Genomic DNA, 16097 nt, shown 5'->3' with positions numbered 1-16097 from the left:
AATTCCCAGCAACCACATGGTGGCTCACGATCACCTGTAATGGGATCCGATGCCCTCTTCTGTGTGTCTGAGGACAGGGACAGTGTTCTCATGTACAAGAATTACATCTTTTTTAAAAATACACTGAGAAAAACAAATTGAGGAAGGAAGGGTATATTTGGGGTACCAGTTCGAGGCTACAGTCCATTATGGTGGGAAAGGGCTGGGGATAAGTGCTCACACAGCTGGTCACACTGCATCTGCAAGTCAGGAAGCAGAGAGACACAACTGCTGTGCTCAGCCCCGTTCTCCTTCCTGGGCTGCCCAGGGCCCAAGCCCAGGGGATGGTGTTGGCCATTTTTAGGGTGAGCCTTCCTATTTCCATTAGCCTAACTAGTCAACATAGCTCCTCACAGGTGTGCCTCGCAGCTTGTCTCCTGGATGACGCTAGGCCAGTGGTTCACAACCTTCCTAATGCTGCCACAGTTTGATACAGATTCTCATGTTGTGGTGACCTCCCTCCCCAAGCTGTAAAATTATTTCATTGATAATTCATAACTATAATTGCTCCTGTTATGAATCGTACTGTAAATACCTGATATCCAGGGTGTCTGATATGTGAGCCCCAAGGGGGTCACAACCCACAGATTGAGACCCCTTTGAGGGTCACATATTAGTCGATCTTAACCAACACACCCCATTTAGCTGTTCTTGAAAGTATTTTGGACACAGCTACCCCAAAAGTAACTAATATATTCTTATAATTAAAATTCAACTGGGCATGGTAGTGGATACCTTTAATCCCAGTACTCAGGAAGTAGAGGCAGGTAGATCACTACGAGTTTGAGGCCAGTCTGGTTTACAGAGCAAGTTCCAGGACAGCCAGGAGCTACACAAAGAAACCCTGTCTCAAGAAAACAACAAACAACCGAATGATACACAATCTTGTGGTGTAACTCAGGTTGGCCTGGAATTCACTATGTAGTGGAGGCTGGTCTAGAACTTATAGTAAGCCTCCAGTCTCAGCCTCTGGAACGTTAGGGTTACAGCAATGAGCCGCCACAGTCCCTCAAGGTGCTTTGAGCTCCATTTCACAGATGAGGAAACTAAGAGTCTACATGTCCTTCCCCAGTCATTGCAGACGACAGAGCTACGACTTGACATTTGCCCTCCTGATGCACAAAGCTTCCTGTTTCCCCACCCCCACCAGCTTCCTCTGCCCCTCTGCCCCTCTGTCCTGTCCCTCTAAATAGATGTTGCCGTGGAGTGGGCTGGGAGGGAGCAGGCTGGTTCACAAAGGTGTGGATCTGTTTGTTTTCTGGGAGGAGAGGGAAGGAGAAGAGATAGGCAGCGAATCTCTGGTGTCTCAGGACCAAAGTCCCCTAACAGCCGGTGGCCTGTGGGCAGAAGGTACTGGAAATCGAAGGATCTGGTGCCCCATTAGGCTCAGCAGGCAGGATACCCTGGGTCTTGAACCCCAAAATGGTTCAAATGATTTCATTAGAAAACCATTTGACTGGATGTGTATGGCTGCCTGCGTGTATGCCTGTGAAGTCCACATGTGCCTGGTGCCTGCAAAAGCCAGAAGAGGGCATTGGCTCCCCTGGAAGTGCAGTGACAGATGGTTGTGAGCAGCCATGTGGTCAGAGGGAGCTGAACCTGGGTCCCCATGGCCAGCTCATGAGAGCAGCTCAGGCAGAGCCGTCTCAGAGGCATGCAGACCTGATTCTGTTCTATCTCATCCACTAGCCACCGCGTCCTGGGCTAGGAGGAGGTACCTGCACAGACAAGTGTATAAGGTTCATTTACCCAGGTGCGCAGGAGCCTGAGGCAGGAGGATCAAGAGCTCCAGGCTAGCCTAGGCTACATAGTGAGACCTCCATTTCAAAAACTCAAGAACAGGAGCTGGGGTGGGGGTGAGGGGATGGCTCAGCTGATGAAACATTTACTGTAAAGCATGAAGGCAGGAGTTCGGATCCCGGAACCCACAAAACATTAGTGAGTCGGTAGCCCTGCCTGTGAGCCTCAACATTCAAGGTAGAGAGTGACCCAGGAAGATGTCCCAGGTCAGCCTAGAGCCTCTCTCTACACATATATACACCCCTACACTACATATATGTGTGTCCACACACGTAAACATGCATACACATAGACACTGACACCACCATACCTACTTGTGGAAAAAGAAACCCACAATCAAACCCACTCAGTACACGGCTGTGTAAGAATAAGCCCCGGCAGAGGGTCCTTCCACATCCTGAGCAGCGTTTCTCTCCCCAAGCTTTAGATGGGGAGAGACACTATATTTATCTATTTCCGGGAATGTATCTACCCAAATGTAGAGATTTAAGATAAAGAAAAGATTTCTAGCCAGGCGTCGTGGTGTGTGCCTTTAATTTTAGCATTTGAGCCAGGCGGTGGTGGTGCACGCCTTTAATCCCAGCACTTGGGAGGCAGAGACAGGCGGATTTCTGAGTTCAAGGCCAGCCTGGTCTACAGAGTGAGTTCCAGGACAGCCAGAGCTACACAGAGAAACCCTGTCTCAAAAAACAAGAACAAAAACAAACAAACCAAAAAAATTAGCATTTGAGGGGCAGAGACAAGCAGATATCTGTGGGTTTGAGGCCAGCCTAGACTATATATTGAATTCCAGGAAAGTCAGAGCTACGTAAAGACACCCTGTCACAAAAAAAAAAAAAATCTATTTCTCACAGTTTCTGTAAGAATCCTAGAAGGGGCTGATAAGGCTGCCATGCCTCTGGCTCAGCTCTCTCATCAAGCTGCACTGAGCTGGCTATTCCTGGGGTCAGATCCAAGGGCAAGAGCACCCGTGCAGCTTGAGCCTGTGTGTAGATGGAGACTTCAGTCCTTTGGCCTTTTTGTCAGATCCTTACAACAGGGCCCTGCTGCTTGTACCCGAATAAGGGCGGGGAGAATGGTCCTTTGGTAGTATTCCTGTTTGAGTCATTTTTTTTGCTGCTGTATCAGAATACCACAGACCAAACAAAGCATTAACAAGAGAGATTTACTCTCTGCGTCCTGGAGGCTAAGAAGTCCATGAGGATGCCACCGTGCCACTGCACTAGGAAAGGGTCCTTGTGCTGTGTCGGAGAACGAGAGAACATATGGCAGGCAGGGAGGAAGTTGGGCCCAGCCCATGCTTTTATTAGGGGCCCATTCTGGCATTAATCTACCAGGTGATTAAGTGGCCTAACGTCTCTTTAAGGTCCAACCTCATAATTGACCCAATGGCATTTATTTTTCCTGCGTTAAGACTTCAGCAGCCCAGGCTGGCCTCCATCTACCATGTAGCCAAAGATGACTCTGAGCTCTTGATTCTGTCAAGCCTTAGCCTAACAGGCTCGCACCACTGCGCACAACTGAAGACAATGAATTCACCATGAGCTTTGGGGCAAACGTTCAGACCCCAGCACTAGCCTTGCCCATGACAGCCTATCCCTGCTGTATTATACATATAGCTCTTTCAGTCAGAAGCAAATCACAGGTCCAGTGATGTGGGTGGAGTTGATCTTACAAAAGCGTGCATGTAGGGGGCTAGAGTCCTCTGGGGGAGACGGCTCAATGTGTAAGAGCACTTGCTCTGAGAACATGGGGATCTGAGTTCAAATCTCCAGCACCCACATGACTGTGTGTGCCTCCTCCCATCACTGGAGAGTGGAGACAGGAGGATGCTGTGAGCTTGCTGGTCAGCTAGCTTGGCCAAAAGGAAGAACTTGTGTCTCAGTGAGATGTGTTTCAAGGCATAAGACAGAGCAATGGAGGAAGGCTCTGATGGGCTCCTCTGGCTTCCAAATCCATGTGTGTGGATGTGTGTTCCGCATGCATGCATGTACCACACACATGCATACATAACACATATACACATACACACACAAACATACACACACACATACACACATACACATACACACACACACATACACACACACACACACACACACACACGAACACAAGTGATATAAACTATACATACAACCTTGGATTGGTTGCCCACTTATAATCTCAGTACCTGGAAGCCTGAGGCAGGAGGATAAGCTCAGGCCAGCCTGAGGTAACTAGTGAATTCTAGGCCAACCTGGGTTAGAGTGACACCCAGCAAGCAAACATTAAAATATAGCCAGAAAGGTAGACAGCCTTATGTGTTGTTGTGTCCCTCTGGCTGTGAGGGTTCTCCTCAGAAACGTGAGCTTTCCGTTCTCTTTCTGCCCACTTGCCACAGATTCTGTGGTGAGCGGGAGTGAATGCCATCATCAGAAGAGCACCAGGTCCATTTTCTATTGCACTTTCAAATGTCTTATCTCGTTTGGCTCCTGGGAGGAAGGCTGAGAAGCAATTCATTTCCTTGTGGGTAAAATAAGGAAATAAACCACTCCCCTCCTGGCCCCGCACTGAAGTGGTGTCTGAAGGGAACACTGGGCAGTGAGCCACTCACCAGCTCCTGGCACCACACGGGGCTCGGCAGGGCTGGTTTCAAAGTGCCCTGCCCAGCACAGTCACTGCCAATTTGGATGGATGCCTCCGTGGGTTGCCATTCCGGAGTGCTGGCAAAGTTCTGTTTCTGGGAAGGTTGTTGGGAGTGCCAATGGGATAGTGTTTTTAATGGGGCAGATTAGGATGAGCGGAGGTGCTCAGAGGTAGGACACGGGTTCCATAAACTAAGCCCTGGAGAGTTGGAGTGTTTCACAGCCAGCGACACCTGGTTCTGAAGTGCAGGTCTGTGAGCCTCAGTGTTCCCGAGTGAAGCGGGATAGACAACTGTACAGATGTGTCTGTGGTACAAACCCACTGAGAGGACAGACAGCACAGGTTCCCTCCCAGCAGAGGAACCACGTGGGATTTCTTCTTACTGACAGTATAAAATTGTGTATACAGAGCCCGATCACCACAAAATTCATAGAGATAAAGGGCAAAGCACAAACCCCCAGCGTCCCCAGCCCTTGGGTTCCCTTCTGCACATTTGGTCTGTGTCCCAAAAGAACCCACGGTTTTGTGCATGGTACCAGGGATGGAAGGCACAGGGTGTGTATCCTGAGTATGCGCCACACCACTGAACCGCCCAGCCTTCACAAAAGAGTCTACTTTTGGCATCTTCCTCCCGCCCATTTTTAAGCGCTTAAATTATACTTATTTGTGTGTGCATGTGTGCCATGGTACATGTGTGGAGGTCAGAAGCGACAACTTGCAACAACTGGTTCTTTCCTTCCATCATGTGAGCTCCGGGAATCAAACCCTGGTGGTCAGGCTTGGCAGCAAGCACCTTTATCCGCTGAGCCATCTCACTGGCCCTAGATGTTTCTTTGAGTCTACTGTGCATCACTTTTGAAGCAAAATGTGTGCGGCCGGCTATGGCGTTTCCTGCCTGTAATCCCAGCACTCGGAGCAGAAGCGGGCGAATAGAGCGTCCAAGGCTAACCTGGGCTTTTAAAACGATCAGACTCTGTTTCACAAGAAGAAGAAGAAAAAAGAAACAAATGATATGTATAATCAGAAAAAGCATGGATGAGAGAAGGGGGAAAAAGTCTTTGAATGACTCATGACACACTGAAAATGAGAAGCCTGGGCATCTTTTACAGAGCCAGCCTGTTTTTTTGTGGTTGTGGGAGCTGGGCTCAGCAAGGAGGCTGGGTGGCCTGCCAAGATTGGGGTGTTTGTGGTTTGTGTGGGGGTGGCACTAGGGCCTCCTCCCTTGGGTTTTGTGGAGGACTGACCACGGAGGCTGGTAGGAATTGCCAGAAGGGGGGCCAGAAGGATGCTCAGGATCGGGAGGCAGAGTGAGCGAGGAGCCACTTCCTGTTTGTTGAGTGCTCCCATATGCAGGCCAAGAGATATTAGGTGATAAAGGTCCAAAGTCTTTATTTATGGCCTTGGAGTAGTTAATGTGTAATATTCTGGGATTATAAACCTGACCAAGAGGGATACCTCGAGCACAAGCCTCTAGGAGTGACTGGGAGAGCTGTGGCCAGGAGCTGTCACCATGTCGGTGAGGATGCTGGTCCTCTGGGCCGATTTCCCTCTGCTCATTTGTCTTGGGTGTGTGGGTTGGGGTGTTTTGGGGTCCATTATTGCTGCCCTTCCCTTTGTCTCAGTTTCTCCAGGAGAATCAAAAAGAAAGCTGGGTTGCCAGGCTGGTGACACACACCTTTAATCCCAGCACTAGGGAGGCAGAGGCAGGAGGATCTCTGTGAGTCCAAAGACAGCCTGGTCTACAGAGAGGGCTCCAGGACAGCTGGAGCTATGTAGAGGGACCCTGTCTCAAAAAACAAACAAACAAACAAACAAACCAACCAACCAACCAGCTGGTGGACAATCATCTCTCAACCCCTCAGCATTGAAGCTGTCTGTCTGTCTGTCTCTGTCGCCACCAGGTTCAGGGCTAGCTTTTGCCTCTCCCTCTTCAAGGACAGCAACAGTCATGCCAATTATGACTGCTGATCTCTACTGAGTCTTGTTAAGATGAGAAATTGAAGTTCAGGGGCTGAGGGAAGGGTCCAGACCAATGATCGGGCCTGTGCAATGATTTAGCAGGTGCAAGGCCCTGGATTGGATCTCTAGCAACAAAAGCAATAACACGCTTCCGAAGGAACTGCATAGAATTCAGCTCAGTGGGTAAAGTGTTTGTCCAGCATGCATGGAGCCCTGAGTTTGACCAGCACTGGATGTGATGGTACAATGCACAAAGACCAGTATTCAAGGGCCAGAGTCAGATGGATCTCTGAGTTTGAGGCCAGCCTGGTCTACATGAGTTCCAACTACATACTGAGATCCTGTTGAAATAAAGAAGAAAGAAGGGAGCCGGGTGGTGGTGGCGCATGCCTTTAATCCCAGCACTTGGGAGGCAGAGGCAGTGGATTTCTGAGTTCGAGGCCAGCCTGGTCTACAGAGTGAGTTCCAGGACAGCCAGGGCTATACAGAGAAACCCTGTCTCGAAAAAAAAAAGAAAGAAAGGAAGGAAGGAAGGAAGGAAGAAAGGAAGGAAGGAAGGAGGGAGGGAGGGAGGGAAGGACAGAGGGAGAGAAACTGAGGCTCAAAATGAAATAATAGGCAGCTGTTATCTACATATTACAAGGGTACTGCACACTCTCAAGAGCCTGTGTTCCGATCTGGCTCCTCTGAAGTTTCTGGTGTGACTTTGGACAAGTTGATCTCTCTCTCTCTCTCTCTCAGGGGAAGTGGTCTCCCCTGATGTGTATAGGATAGGACCACATGGCACTCCCTGGGGGTTAGATGGTAGGTTCATTTTTTAGGGCTGTTGGAACAAACAACTTCAAAATAGGGGGCTCCCCACCGTAGTGACTTTTCTCATGGTCATGGCCAAGTCTGGAATCCAGGGTGGGCCGGGCCTGGCACTCCTTGAAGGCTCTAGGGAGGCAGTTTATTTATCTACTCCAGTTCCCTGTGGGTGCTTGGCACCCATAGGTACCTTCTCTGGAAGCTTTGTAGATACAGGTTTTGCCCCCTCATCTTCTGCATGTAGTCTTCCTTTTGTGGGTGTGTTTCTGTGTTCTGTGCCATATATATATATATTTTTTTTTGAGTATTTTGCCTGCACACACAAATGCGTGTGTGTGTGTGTACGTGTGTGTGTGTGTCTGTCTACACCATGTGCACTCCTGGTGCACAGAGGTCAGACGAAGGCACTGGATTTCCAGGAACTGGAATTATGGGTAGTCATGAAGCACTGTGTGGGAGCTGGGAACCAAACCTGGGTCATCTACAAGAGCAGCACGTGCTCTTAACCAGTGAGCCACCCCCCGGGCCAGCCCCCTTCCTTGTAAATTTAGGAAATTAGTTCCAGTGGATTTAAGACCTATCCTAAACCAACACAATCACATATTACATTGTGCCAAGACCATATTTCCAAGCAGGCCACATTAGCAGATGTCAGGTGGGATGAGTGTGTGTGTGTGTGTGTGTGTGTGTGTGTGTGTGTGGTGAATGGCACTACCCAAGTCAGTGTAGGCAGTATACAGGATGTCCGTATGACTGGCTGCCATGTTGCTGGAAGGGAGAGTGAGATCCTTGGCGCTGCCCCTCAGGAAGCCCCTTTGTGGTCCGGACACCCCCTTGGCCTTCTCTATTTTGCCCATCTCTTTTGCTTTTATCTTTCTCTTCTTAGATAACCACTTCATAGCAGCAGTGGGGAAGCCAGGCCCAATGGGGTAAGGCTGGCCCCAAGTCACGTGACCAGCTAGAGGTAGAGCTGGGATTTGGTCCAACCCACCCTTACCACCCACCCCCCTATGAGCTGCCCATCCCCCACCCGACTTTGCCCTCTATCTCTCTGGTCTTAGGTTTTGTTGAGCTGGGACAAGGCTCTGGGTCTGCACATGGTCTCAGATCCCAGCATCCCCATTTATATCCATGTACCCCCAACCCTGGCCTTCCTTGTACCCTAGCTCTTGCGGTACCTCCACCCTCAGTCTCAAGGGCTCCAGTTCTTCCATTCCAGCCAGGAAGTCAGGGACGTAAAGATGAGGTGTCCCATAGCTCACTCCAGGAAGCCAGGGTAGGGTGGATGGCGTGGTTTCCTGGGGGCTGGTGCATGCACACATAGTGAGAACGTGTGAGTGTCACCTTTTCATGCCTCTGCCCCTTAGCTCTTCTGGGAGGAACTGTGAGTTGTCTTTTCCGGGTCGACTCACATCCCTAGGCTAGTTCTGCCTCCAAGAGCCTGAAGAGAGCAGAGCGTCCATCTGGCTAAACCCAGAGTCCTACAGGGGCTGTTTCACTTCTCAACTCCAGATCTCTCGGCCCCAGGAACGCAGAGTCCATCCAACGCGCTTTTGTTGTAGCCGTCTAGGAAGGACTTCAAGGTTCTAGTGAGGAGAGGTCAGGGAACCTGTGAGCCATCTCACATCACACAGGATGCCCCAAATAGAGACCTGTTCTACCCCATTCCCTAGGGATAGGACCAGGACCCTGCTCTAAAGTGCTTGCTATTGCAATGTCTTTGCCATCAGAGCTCCTACTCCCAGACTGAATGTTTATTTTATTTTTTTTAAATATTTTATTTATTTTATGTATATGAATATACTGTAGCTGTCTTCAGACACACCAGTAGAGGGCATCAGATCTCATTACAGATGGTTGTGAGCCACCCTGTGGTTTCTGGGAATTGAACTCAGAACCTCAGGAAGAAGAGTCAGTGCTTTTAACCGCTGAGCCATTTCTCCAGCCCCCCTCCCTTTATTTTTATTTTACTTATTTATTTTCTCTGTGTAACAGCTCTGGCTGTCCTAGAATGTCTTCTGAAGACCAGACTGGCCTCGAACTCACAGAGATGTGTAGCTATCGTTAGCTACTTTGTGGGTACTTTCTTCCACCCTTCCCCACCCCTTTTCTTCTACCCTTTCAATGCCCTAACAGTAGACAAGAGAGAAAAAAGAATAGAGAGGAAAGGAAAGAGAACCCTGTGGTTGGAAACGGGCAATGTCATCATTAGACAACTTCCTCTGATTAGGCCCATAAGGCTCCTTAAGGGTGAGTTTGATCTTCGCCATCAGAATATCTAACTTCTTGTTATTTCTTCTCTGCCCATGACTACTTAACAAACTGTGGCCAGTAGCAACCCACAACAACCCCCCACCTCTGGGGCTCCAGCATTTATATACCTTCTGAAAAGTTGCCAACATTCCATGTCACACAATCGCAGAAACTGTCTGCAGCTGGCAAAATCACGCCCCTGCTAGAGCATGAGGCAAAACATAGTCAGCTGTTACAGACAATCTGAAGTAGCCCCATATCCCACACCTGGGATTAAAATGAAAACATGTTCCTAAAATATTTGTGTTTTTTTTTTTTTTTAAAAAAAGAAACCAAAAACTCCAAAATTCTCACCACAGAGATCTCCCTGCCTCTGCATCCCATGAGTCTGGATTAAGGTTGTTCACCACCACTGCTACCCTTTCTTTTAAGTATACCACCTCAGTCCTGTTCCATGGCTCATGACTATAATCAAAGCACTTAGGAAGTTGTCAGAAGATCATCAGTTCAAAGCTAACCTGGACTACATAGAGTAAGAGAGGGTATTTGGGCTAGGTATAAAACTTCCCTTGCATGTGAATCAGTCATCCTCCATCCTTCTTTGTAGTGAGAAAGGACAGACAACCTTCCCACAGCTGTGCTCTTGGCCTCACACCCAGTTTACCCCCTCCTTCATCCTCCCCAATAGGGGAGGTGACTCAAGAATCTTTGGTGCTGCTTGTCAACAGAACAAGTCAAGGGGCTGCCAAGGTGGCTCAGCAATTAAGATCATTGCATGCTCTTCCAGAGGTCCCAGGTTTTATTTTCATGGTAGCTCACAACCATCTGTAACTCCAGTTCCAGGGACATCCAATGTCCTCTTCTGGACTTTGCAGTCACCAGGCATCCCTATGGTACACAGACATCCATGCAGGCAAAACATTCATATACATAAAAAAATAATAATAAAGAAGAATCCAGACAGAGAAACCATGTCAATAAGCAGAACCCCATAGTATAGAAATGCTGCCTGTAAGACTCACTCAGCTCAGCTGACACTCTCTGGTCACGAGCGGAAGACGGACATTTCAAAGTGGTAGCTTGAAAACTGAGCCTTTCCCTTTTAAACATCAAGGATGGAGGAGGAGGAGTCAGCTGCCAAGAAAACAACCAGGGAGCTGCTGGTGCCCTGTTTGGAAGCATGGGCCAGCTAGATAAAACAGGCAGGGGTGGCTACCCTCATTTCTGCCATGTGGGCCAGGCCCTGCCTGATCGTAGGCCTCCCAGACTGGATGCTGAACCTGCCTGAAGATGGCTGCTATTGGTCTCGGAGCAACAGAGGTGGAGGGGCGGGTCTCCCTCAACATCTGCCACACAATGGACATTCTGCAAATGCTTTTGTCTCTTCTTCTTGAGGGCTGGGTGTGGAAAGCTGGGACTTACACACGCGTTAGGCAAATGTTCTACCACTTAGCTACATCCCAGCCCTGATTTGTTAACTAATTTTGTTATTTGACAATTGTAGGCTTGCACATAATGTATTCTGATTATTCTTCCCTTTTTAGTGTCGTGAATACTGCATGTGGGGAGTGTGGGGGTGCGCACGCACAACCTTAGCTGTTACCCCCAGGAAATGCTCTTCACTTACTTCGAGACGAGGTCTCTCAGCAGTCTGGAACTTAAAATTAGCCAATCAGGCTAGACTCCCTGGCTAGGGAGTCCCAGGGATCCCCCTGACTCTACCTCCCCGTATTTGGATTGCAAGCATGTGTCATTGCATTGTATTGCCTGTTGTTTGCTTGTTTGTTGAGAGGGTTTCACCATGTAGCTCTGGCTGGCCTGGATCTTGCTTAAAGTAGATTAGGCTGACCTCAAGCTCACAGAAATTTTCCCGCCTCTCAAGTGCTGGGATTAAAGGCAGGCGCCACCACACCCAGCCCAACAAACTCATTTTTACACCATACCGAGGGTTTGGGTCTGCTGAGGGCAGTGCTCGGTACTTGAGCAGCAGGAAACTACAACGTCGGCAAAGGTCCGGCTGTTCATTCTGTGAAGTCTTAGCCAGTCTCTTCTTGGGTTGTGGGGTGGAGGAGAGCCAGCAGAGGGTGAGAGGGCTCTGGGAAACCTGAGTCAGAATGCTGTGGTCTCCATGAGGGCAGAGAGGGATAGGAGTCATCCAGGATGGTGAGGTGGTAGCCAGCCAGTGGGTCCCTCTCATGGTTCCTTGTGGGTCTAACGAAAGTGTTCTGTTGCTCCAGGAGAAATTCGAGATCACAAACCTGAACCTGAAATCAGGGGTGTCCCTGAAGATTAAAGGCAAGATCCACAATGACGTTAACCAGTGAGTAAGGTGTGGGGTGTGGGGATGGCTGAGGACTGGGACCTTCAAAGACTCAGGAAGGAGAGACTCCTCTTTTTTGTCTGCTCCTTAACAAAACTGGGAGCCTCCTGTTAGGAGCAGCCTTAGCACCTAAGCTTTGGGTTAGGAACCTTCGGAACATCACAACTGAAACTGTGCTCTCTGTTCCTTGTCTCAGCTGCCACCAAAGGGGCAGATGGAGAGGGACGGTGCTCTGCCTGGCCTGGCAGGTCTTGAGCCTGAACTGAAGTTGTAGAACTGAAGTTGTAGTGTTATATACATCCTTTCACACACCGCCCCCTTAACCGGGTCCTGTGACGCTAACCAGAGGCAGCCACGAGGGGGCAGCAAAGGTCTCACTTGTTTCCTCTATCTGAGCACTGAGCCACACCCCTACCGCATCCCTGCTGTTCAGTACCAGGCTGATAAGGGTACAGCAGCATCTCTTGAGACAAACCTCTAGCCATTGTTAGTTGGGAAGGAGGCAGGAGGGTACACAGACTAAGAGCTAAGAGAAACAGTCCTTTCCTATCCAGGTTCCTCATTTGCAGATATCGTTGGTCTGAGAACCTCCACCCATGATGGAATCCCACACATAGAATGTCCTACTTTCAAAGGTTCTGAATGTCCAACCCAGGCTCCTCTAGTGACCCTGTTGAGCCATCTACCCCTGCCCATACCCCTCTGGTGACAGTCCTTCAACTGTCTCTCCCAGGACAGACATGCATGTCACTACAATGCAAAGCCTGACACAGATCTCAATTACGACATCTTCCCTGACTCTTCTAGCGTAGGGTCAACCAAAGCCCCCTGTCCTAAGCCTTTCTCCGTCACTTCATACAGCTTCACCCTTAACCTGGGCCAGCAGAAAGACACACTGAACCTGCATTTTAACCCTCGCTTCAATGAATCCACCATTGTCTGTAACACCTGTGATGGTGGCAGTTGGGGACCAGAGCAACGAGAAAATCACATGTGCTTCAGTCCGGGGTCAGAGGTCAAGGTGAGGTCAAAGGGGAGCCCAAACAGTATCCCTCCAGCCCCGACCTGGGGAGCACCACCAGGTACCTGTCAGGAGCCTTCCCAGGCTCTCTTGACATGCTTCTTCCCCCTGCAGTTCACCATTGCCTTCCAAGAGAAAGACTTCAAGGTGACGATGCCCGACGGACACGTGCTGACCTTCCCCAACCGGCTGGGCCACAACCACCTGCACTACTTAAGCATGGAGGGGCTCCAGATCTCCTCCTTCAAGCTGGAGTGAGCGTCTCCTCAGAAGACCTTAGCCCCAAACCAGCTTCAGCCAGCCCTCCAGCAGAACCACAGCCTTTAGGTTCTGTGCTTCCCTGAGGTTCTCTCAGCTCCTGCCCTTCTGACTAACCCCTTCCCCGAGGTCAAGGTCAAATAAAAGAATCCATTTATTATTTCCACAGCGAGAACTGTTAGCACTTTCCATGCATGTTAATGCTCCCCCGTCTTTGGTACAGGGGAGGAAACTGAGGCACGGGGTATAGTACTGCTGAGAAGAGAGGACGGGGGGTGCTCCCGTGCCACCCTGTGTATGGGAACCTGTGTCCCTCCTGTTGATCTGAGCACCTGCCAAGCTGCCCCATGGGATTATGGGGCAGATAATGGTTCCTGGCACCTGGGGCCAGGGTGTTCCAGAAACTGCAGATAAGGGTCCCACCTGGGCTTCTTATCGTTGAACATTCCAGGCTGGTTACTCATTACCTCATCTGGCCCCCCTCTCCTAGCTTGGGGGGGGCACACTAGAAGGGGGAGTCCTCAACTTTCCAAACTCCCAGAAGGAGAAAGCACACCTCAGCAGGGCCCGAGGCCTGCCTCCTTGGGCAGACAGATCTTAACAGAAAAGCTTTTACAATCAGACTTGGGAGGCAGGTCTAGGGTAGACAGAAGACAGAATCTACTGCGAAGTCACACTTGACTTTTCTGTAGGATCTGAGGAGGAGCCTGGACCCGGGCTACTGAGAACATAGTGGAGTCCTGCTGTGGCTCTCAATGAGCAGGGGCAGGCAGTCCCACTCACAGACAATGGTCCTGTGTGGTGCTTGCCCCACCCCCTACCCCACCAGGGCAGCAGCCTGGGGCACAAAGGCCATACTGTCAGGCCACAGGGGGTGGCATAGGTTAGAACTGAAGGGCTAGTGGGCCTAGGGGCAGTGGAGGGAGCTGGGTCAGGCCATCAGGGACCCTCCCCTTACCCATGCCAGCCTTGCATAGACCAAGAAGGATTTGGGGCAACTCCTGTTGGGCAGCTGACCATGTCTCTAGGTGTAGTTGTTAGGCAAATGAACTCAGGCCCTCTGTCCTGTGAGCCCAGAGCTGGCAGGACCTGGAGCCATGGCCTGTCCCTCACACCTTCACCTCGTCATCTTCCTCAGCATCAGCAAACTCAAAGGCATTGGCCTGCACCGTGCTGGGCACAGGAGCTCTGGGCACAGGAGCCCTGCCGCTGGCAGGAGAGGCACTCCACTCTTCATTCAGACTTTCCCAAGAGCCATGGACTTGGGGTAACACCCCTGCCAGCTCCCGCCGAGCATCCATCTCAGTGTAGTGGCGGCTGGCCCGGTTGGCCCCCCAGCTGGCTCCACGCCTGTCAAAGGCCATGTTGGAGGGTACCTGGGAACCCTCTCCTACAGGACTGGGCTTTACCTCAGGCACAGGGCCCAACATAGCAGATACCCCATTGGGGAAATGTCCACAGGATGGGGAGCTTGCTGCAGGGGCTGGAAGGCTTGTCAGAGCAGGAGGTGGAAGGCTTGTCACAGCAGGGGCTGGGAGGCTTGTCACAGCAGGGGCTGGAAGGCTTGTCACAGCGTCTACAGTGGTTATCGCATGGGCTGGGGGTTTTGCAGTAGGGGCAGGGTTTGGTGCAGGGGCAGGGGGGTTGGCAGCAGGGGCTGGGGTCTCAGCTGCTGGGGCTTCTGAAAGGCTCATGACCCCCAGCAGCTCACTGAGGAGTGAAGGCCCAAGATCAAGGTCAAGACGGAAGGACAAAAGAGAGTCAGAGCGTCGAAGCTCTGGGTTAGGGTTAGGCTCGGAGGGGAAAGAACTTTGCTCTTGGTCTTGAGAATGGTCTGGGTCACGTTCACGTTCACGTTCACGGTTGCCGTGCTTTTCCACGCGTGGCAGGCGTGAGATGGTGCAGAATCCAGACTCTAGGCCTAGCAGAGAGATGAGAAGGAGGTCAGGGTTGGTGGGGTAGCCTGTTCTTGGAGACAAAGAGTCAGGACAACCCTGACCTACGGTGTGGCCCTTGGTAAGCTGTGTCCCCTGCTGGCCTCCATTTTGCCTGCTTTTCTAATGTTAGGACCCCGCAGCCTTCTACTGCTCTGTGAAACCAACCCTAACCTCGCTTGCAGAAGAGCAAATAAAAGTGGACATTCAGTTTGGCATGAGACACATCGTCCAAAGCTAGTCTGTCAGGGTGGACCTATGCATGCAGCCTGAATCTTGACATCCTGTCCCTGGTGTGGACGTGGCCATGGCTCCTGGTTCAGATGCTGTCCGATGGCTACAGGTAAACTCATAGCACCTGAGTTGATCTGTGGATACACGAAAGAACCAGAAGCCAGGGCCAGAACAAAGAAATCACAGGCTCTCAGGACAGGCACACGTCTTACAAATGTTTAGCAGCCCAGCTCAAAACTTCCAGGACTCCCATGCCAGACACAGGTGATGGAGTACCCAGAGTGGCAGTAAGACTGCAATGCAGTACATGACCACCAGGGGGCAGGAGTTACCCATGGTCCCCTGGTGAGTTGTCCTGCCAAGGCCCAGGTGACATTCACACCTGGGTCAACTTGCCAAGTTACAGGAGCCTTTGTTCAAATAACAGTGTCTGCCTCTAGCACCTGCTGCAAAACTGCCCAGTGCACGTGTGACTTCACTCTACCTTGGTTTCGTTCTGCATTTTGAGATAGGGTATCAGAATGTAGTAGACCAGGCTGTTCTGGAACTCACTATGTAGCCGACTGGCCTCATGAGGTCACTGAATCTTAGCAACGAGACTAAGGGACCGTTCTAGGTGAGGATCAGAGCTCGGGGGTCCATGTGCTTACTGCAGTCGGAAGGAGAATGACTAGAAACCGGAGTGGGTTCAGAGCCTCGCTGTGATACCCTCTGACACTGGGGGTGGCTTACTGGTTAGGAGCCAGGAAGGGGAGGTCTGGCCACAGAGCCCAGAGATGGGAAAAAGGCTTGTGAGAGTCAGAGAGAGAGAGAGAGAGAGAGAGAGAGAGAGAGAGAGAGAGAGAGA

At 50.6% G+C, this 16097-nt stretch overlaps 2 protein-coding genes across 2 annotated transcripts in view; one reads left to right on the top strand and one right to left on the bottom strand.

Moving 5' to 3' along the window:
- Window positions 1-5900: 5900 nt before the first annotated feature.
- Window positions 5901-13254, top strand: Lgals2 (galectin 2). The gene is made up of 4 exons (XM_028789911.1): window positions 5901-5980; window positions 11721-11803; window positions 12665-12824; window positions 12939-13254. Exons 1-4 carry the CDS (start codon window positions 5975-5977, stop codon window positions 13080-13082), a joined length of 393 nt encoding a protein of 130 aa, XP_028645744.1. The 5' UTR covers window positions 5901-5974; the 3' UTR covers window positions 13083-13254.
- Cdc42ep1 (CDC42 effector protein 1) overlaps window positions 13213-16097 on the bottom strand; it is an 8202-nt gene continuing 5317 nt past the window's right edge. Inside the window, exon 3 of the mRNA XM_028789910.1 lies at window positions 13213-15003. Within this exon, the coding sequence (XP_028645743.1) occupies window positions 14192-15003 (812 nt within the window). The 3' untranslated portion in view covers window positions 13213-14191. The remainder of the gene's footprint in view (window positions 15004-16097) is intronic.

The sequence above is a fragment of the Grammomys surdaster genome, unplaced genomic scaffold (assembly GCF_004785775.1).
Source record: "Grammomys surdaster isolate TR1022 unplaced genomic scaffold, NIH_TR_1.0 125852, whole genome shotgun sequence".
Lineage (NCBI taxonomy): Eukaryota > Metazoa > Chordata > Mammalia > Rodentia > Muridae > Grammomys > Grammomys surdaster.
The sequence above is the reverse complement of the archived record's forward strand: the minus strand, read 5'-3'. Positions and strand labels throughout refer to the sequence as shown.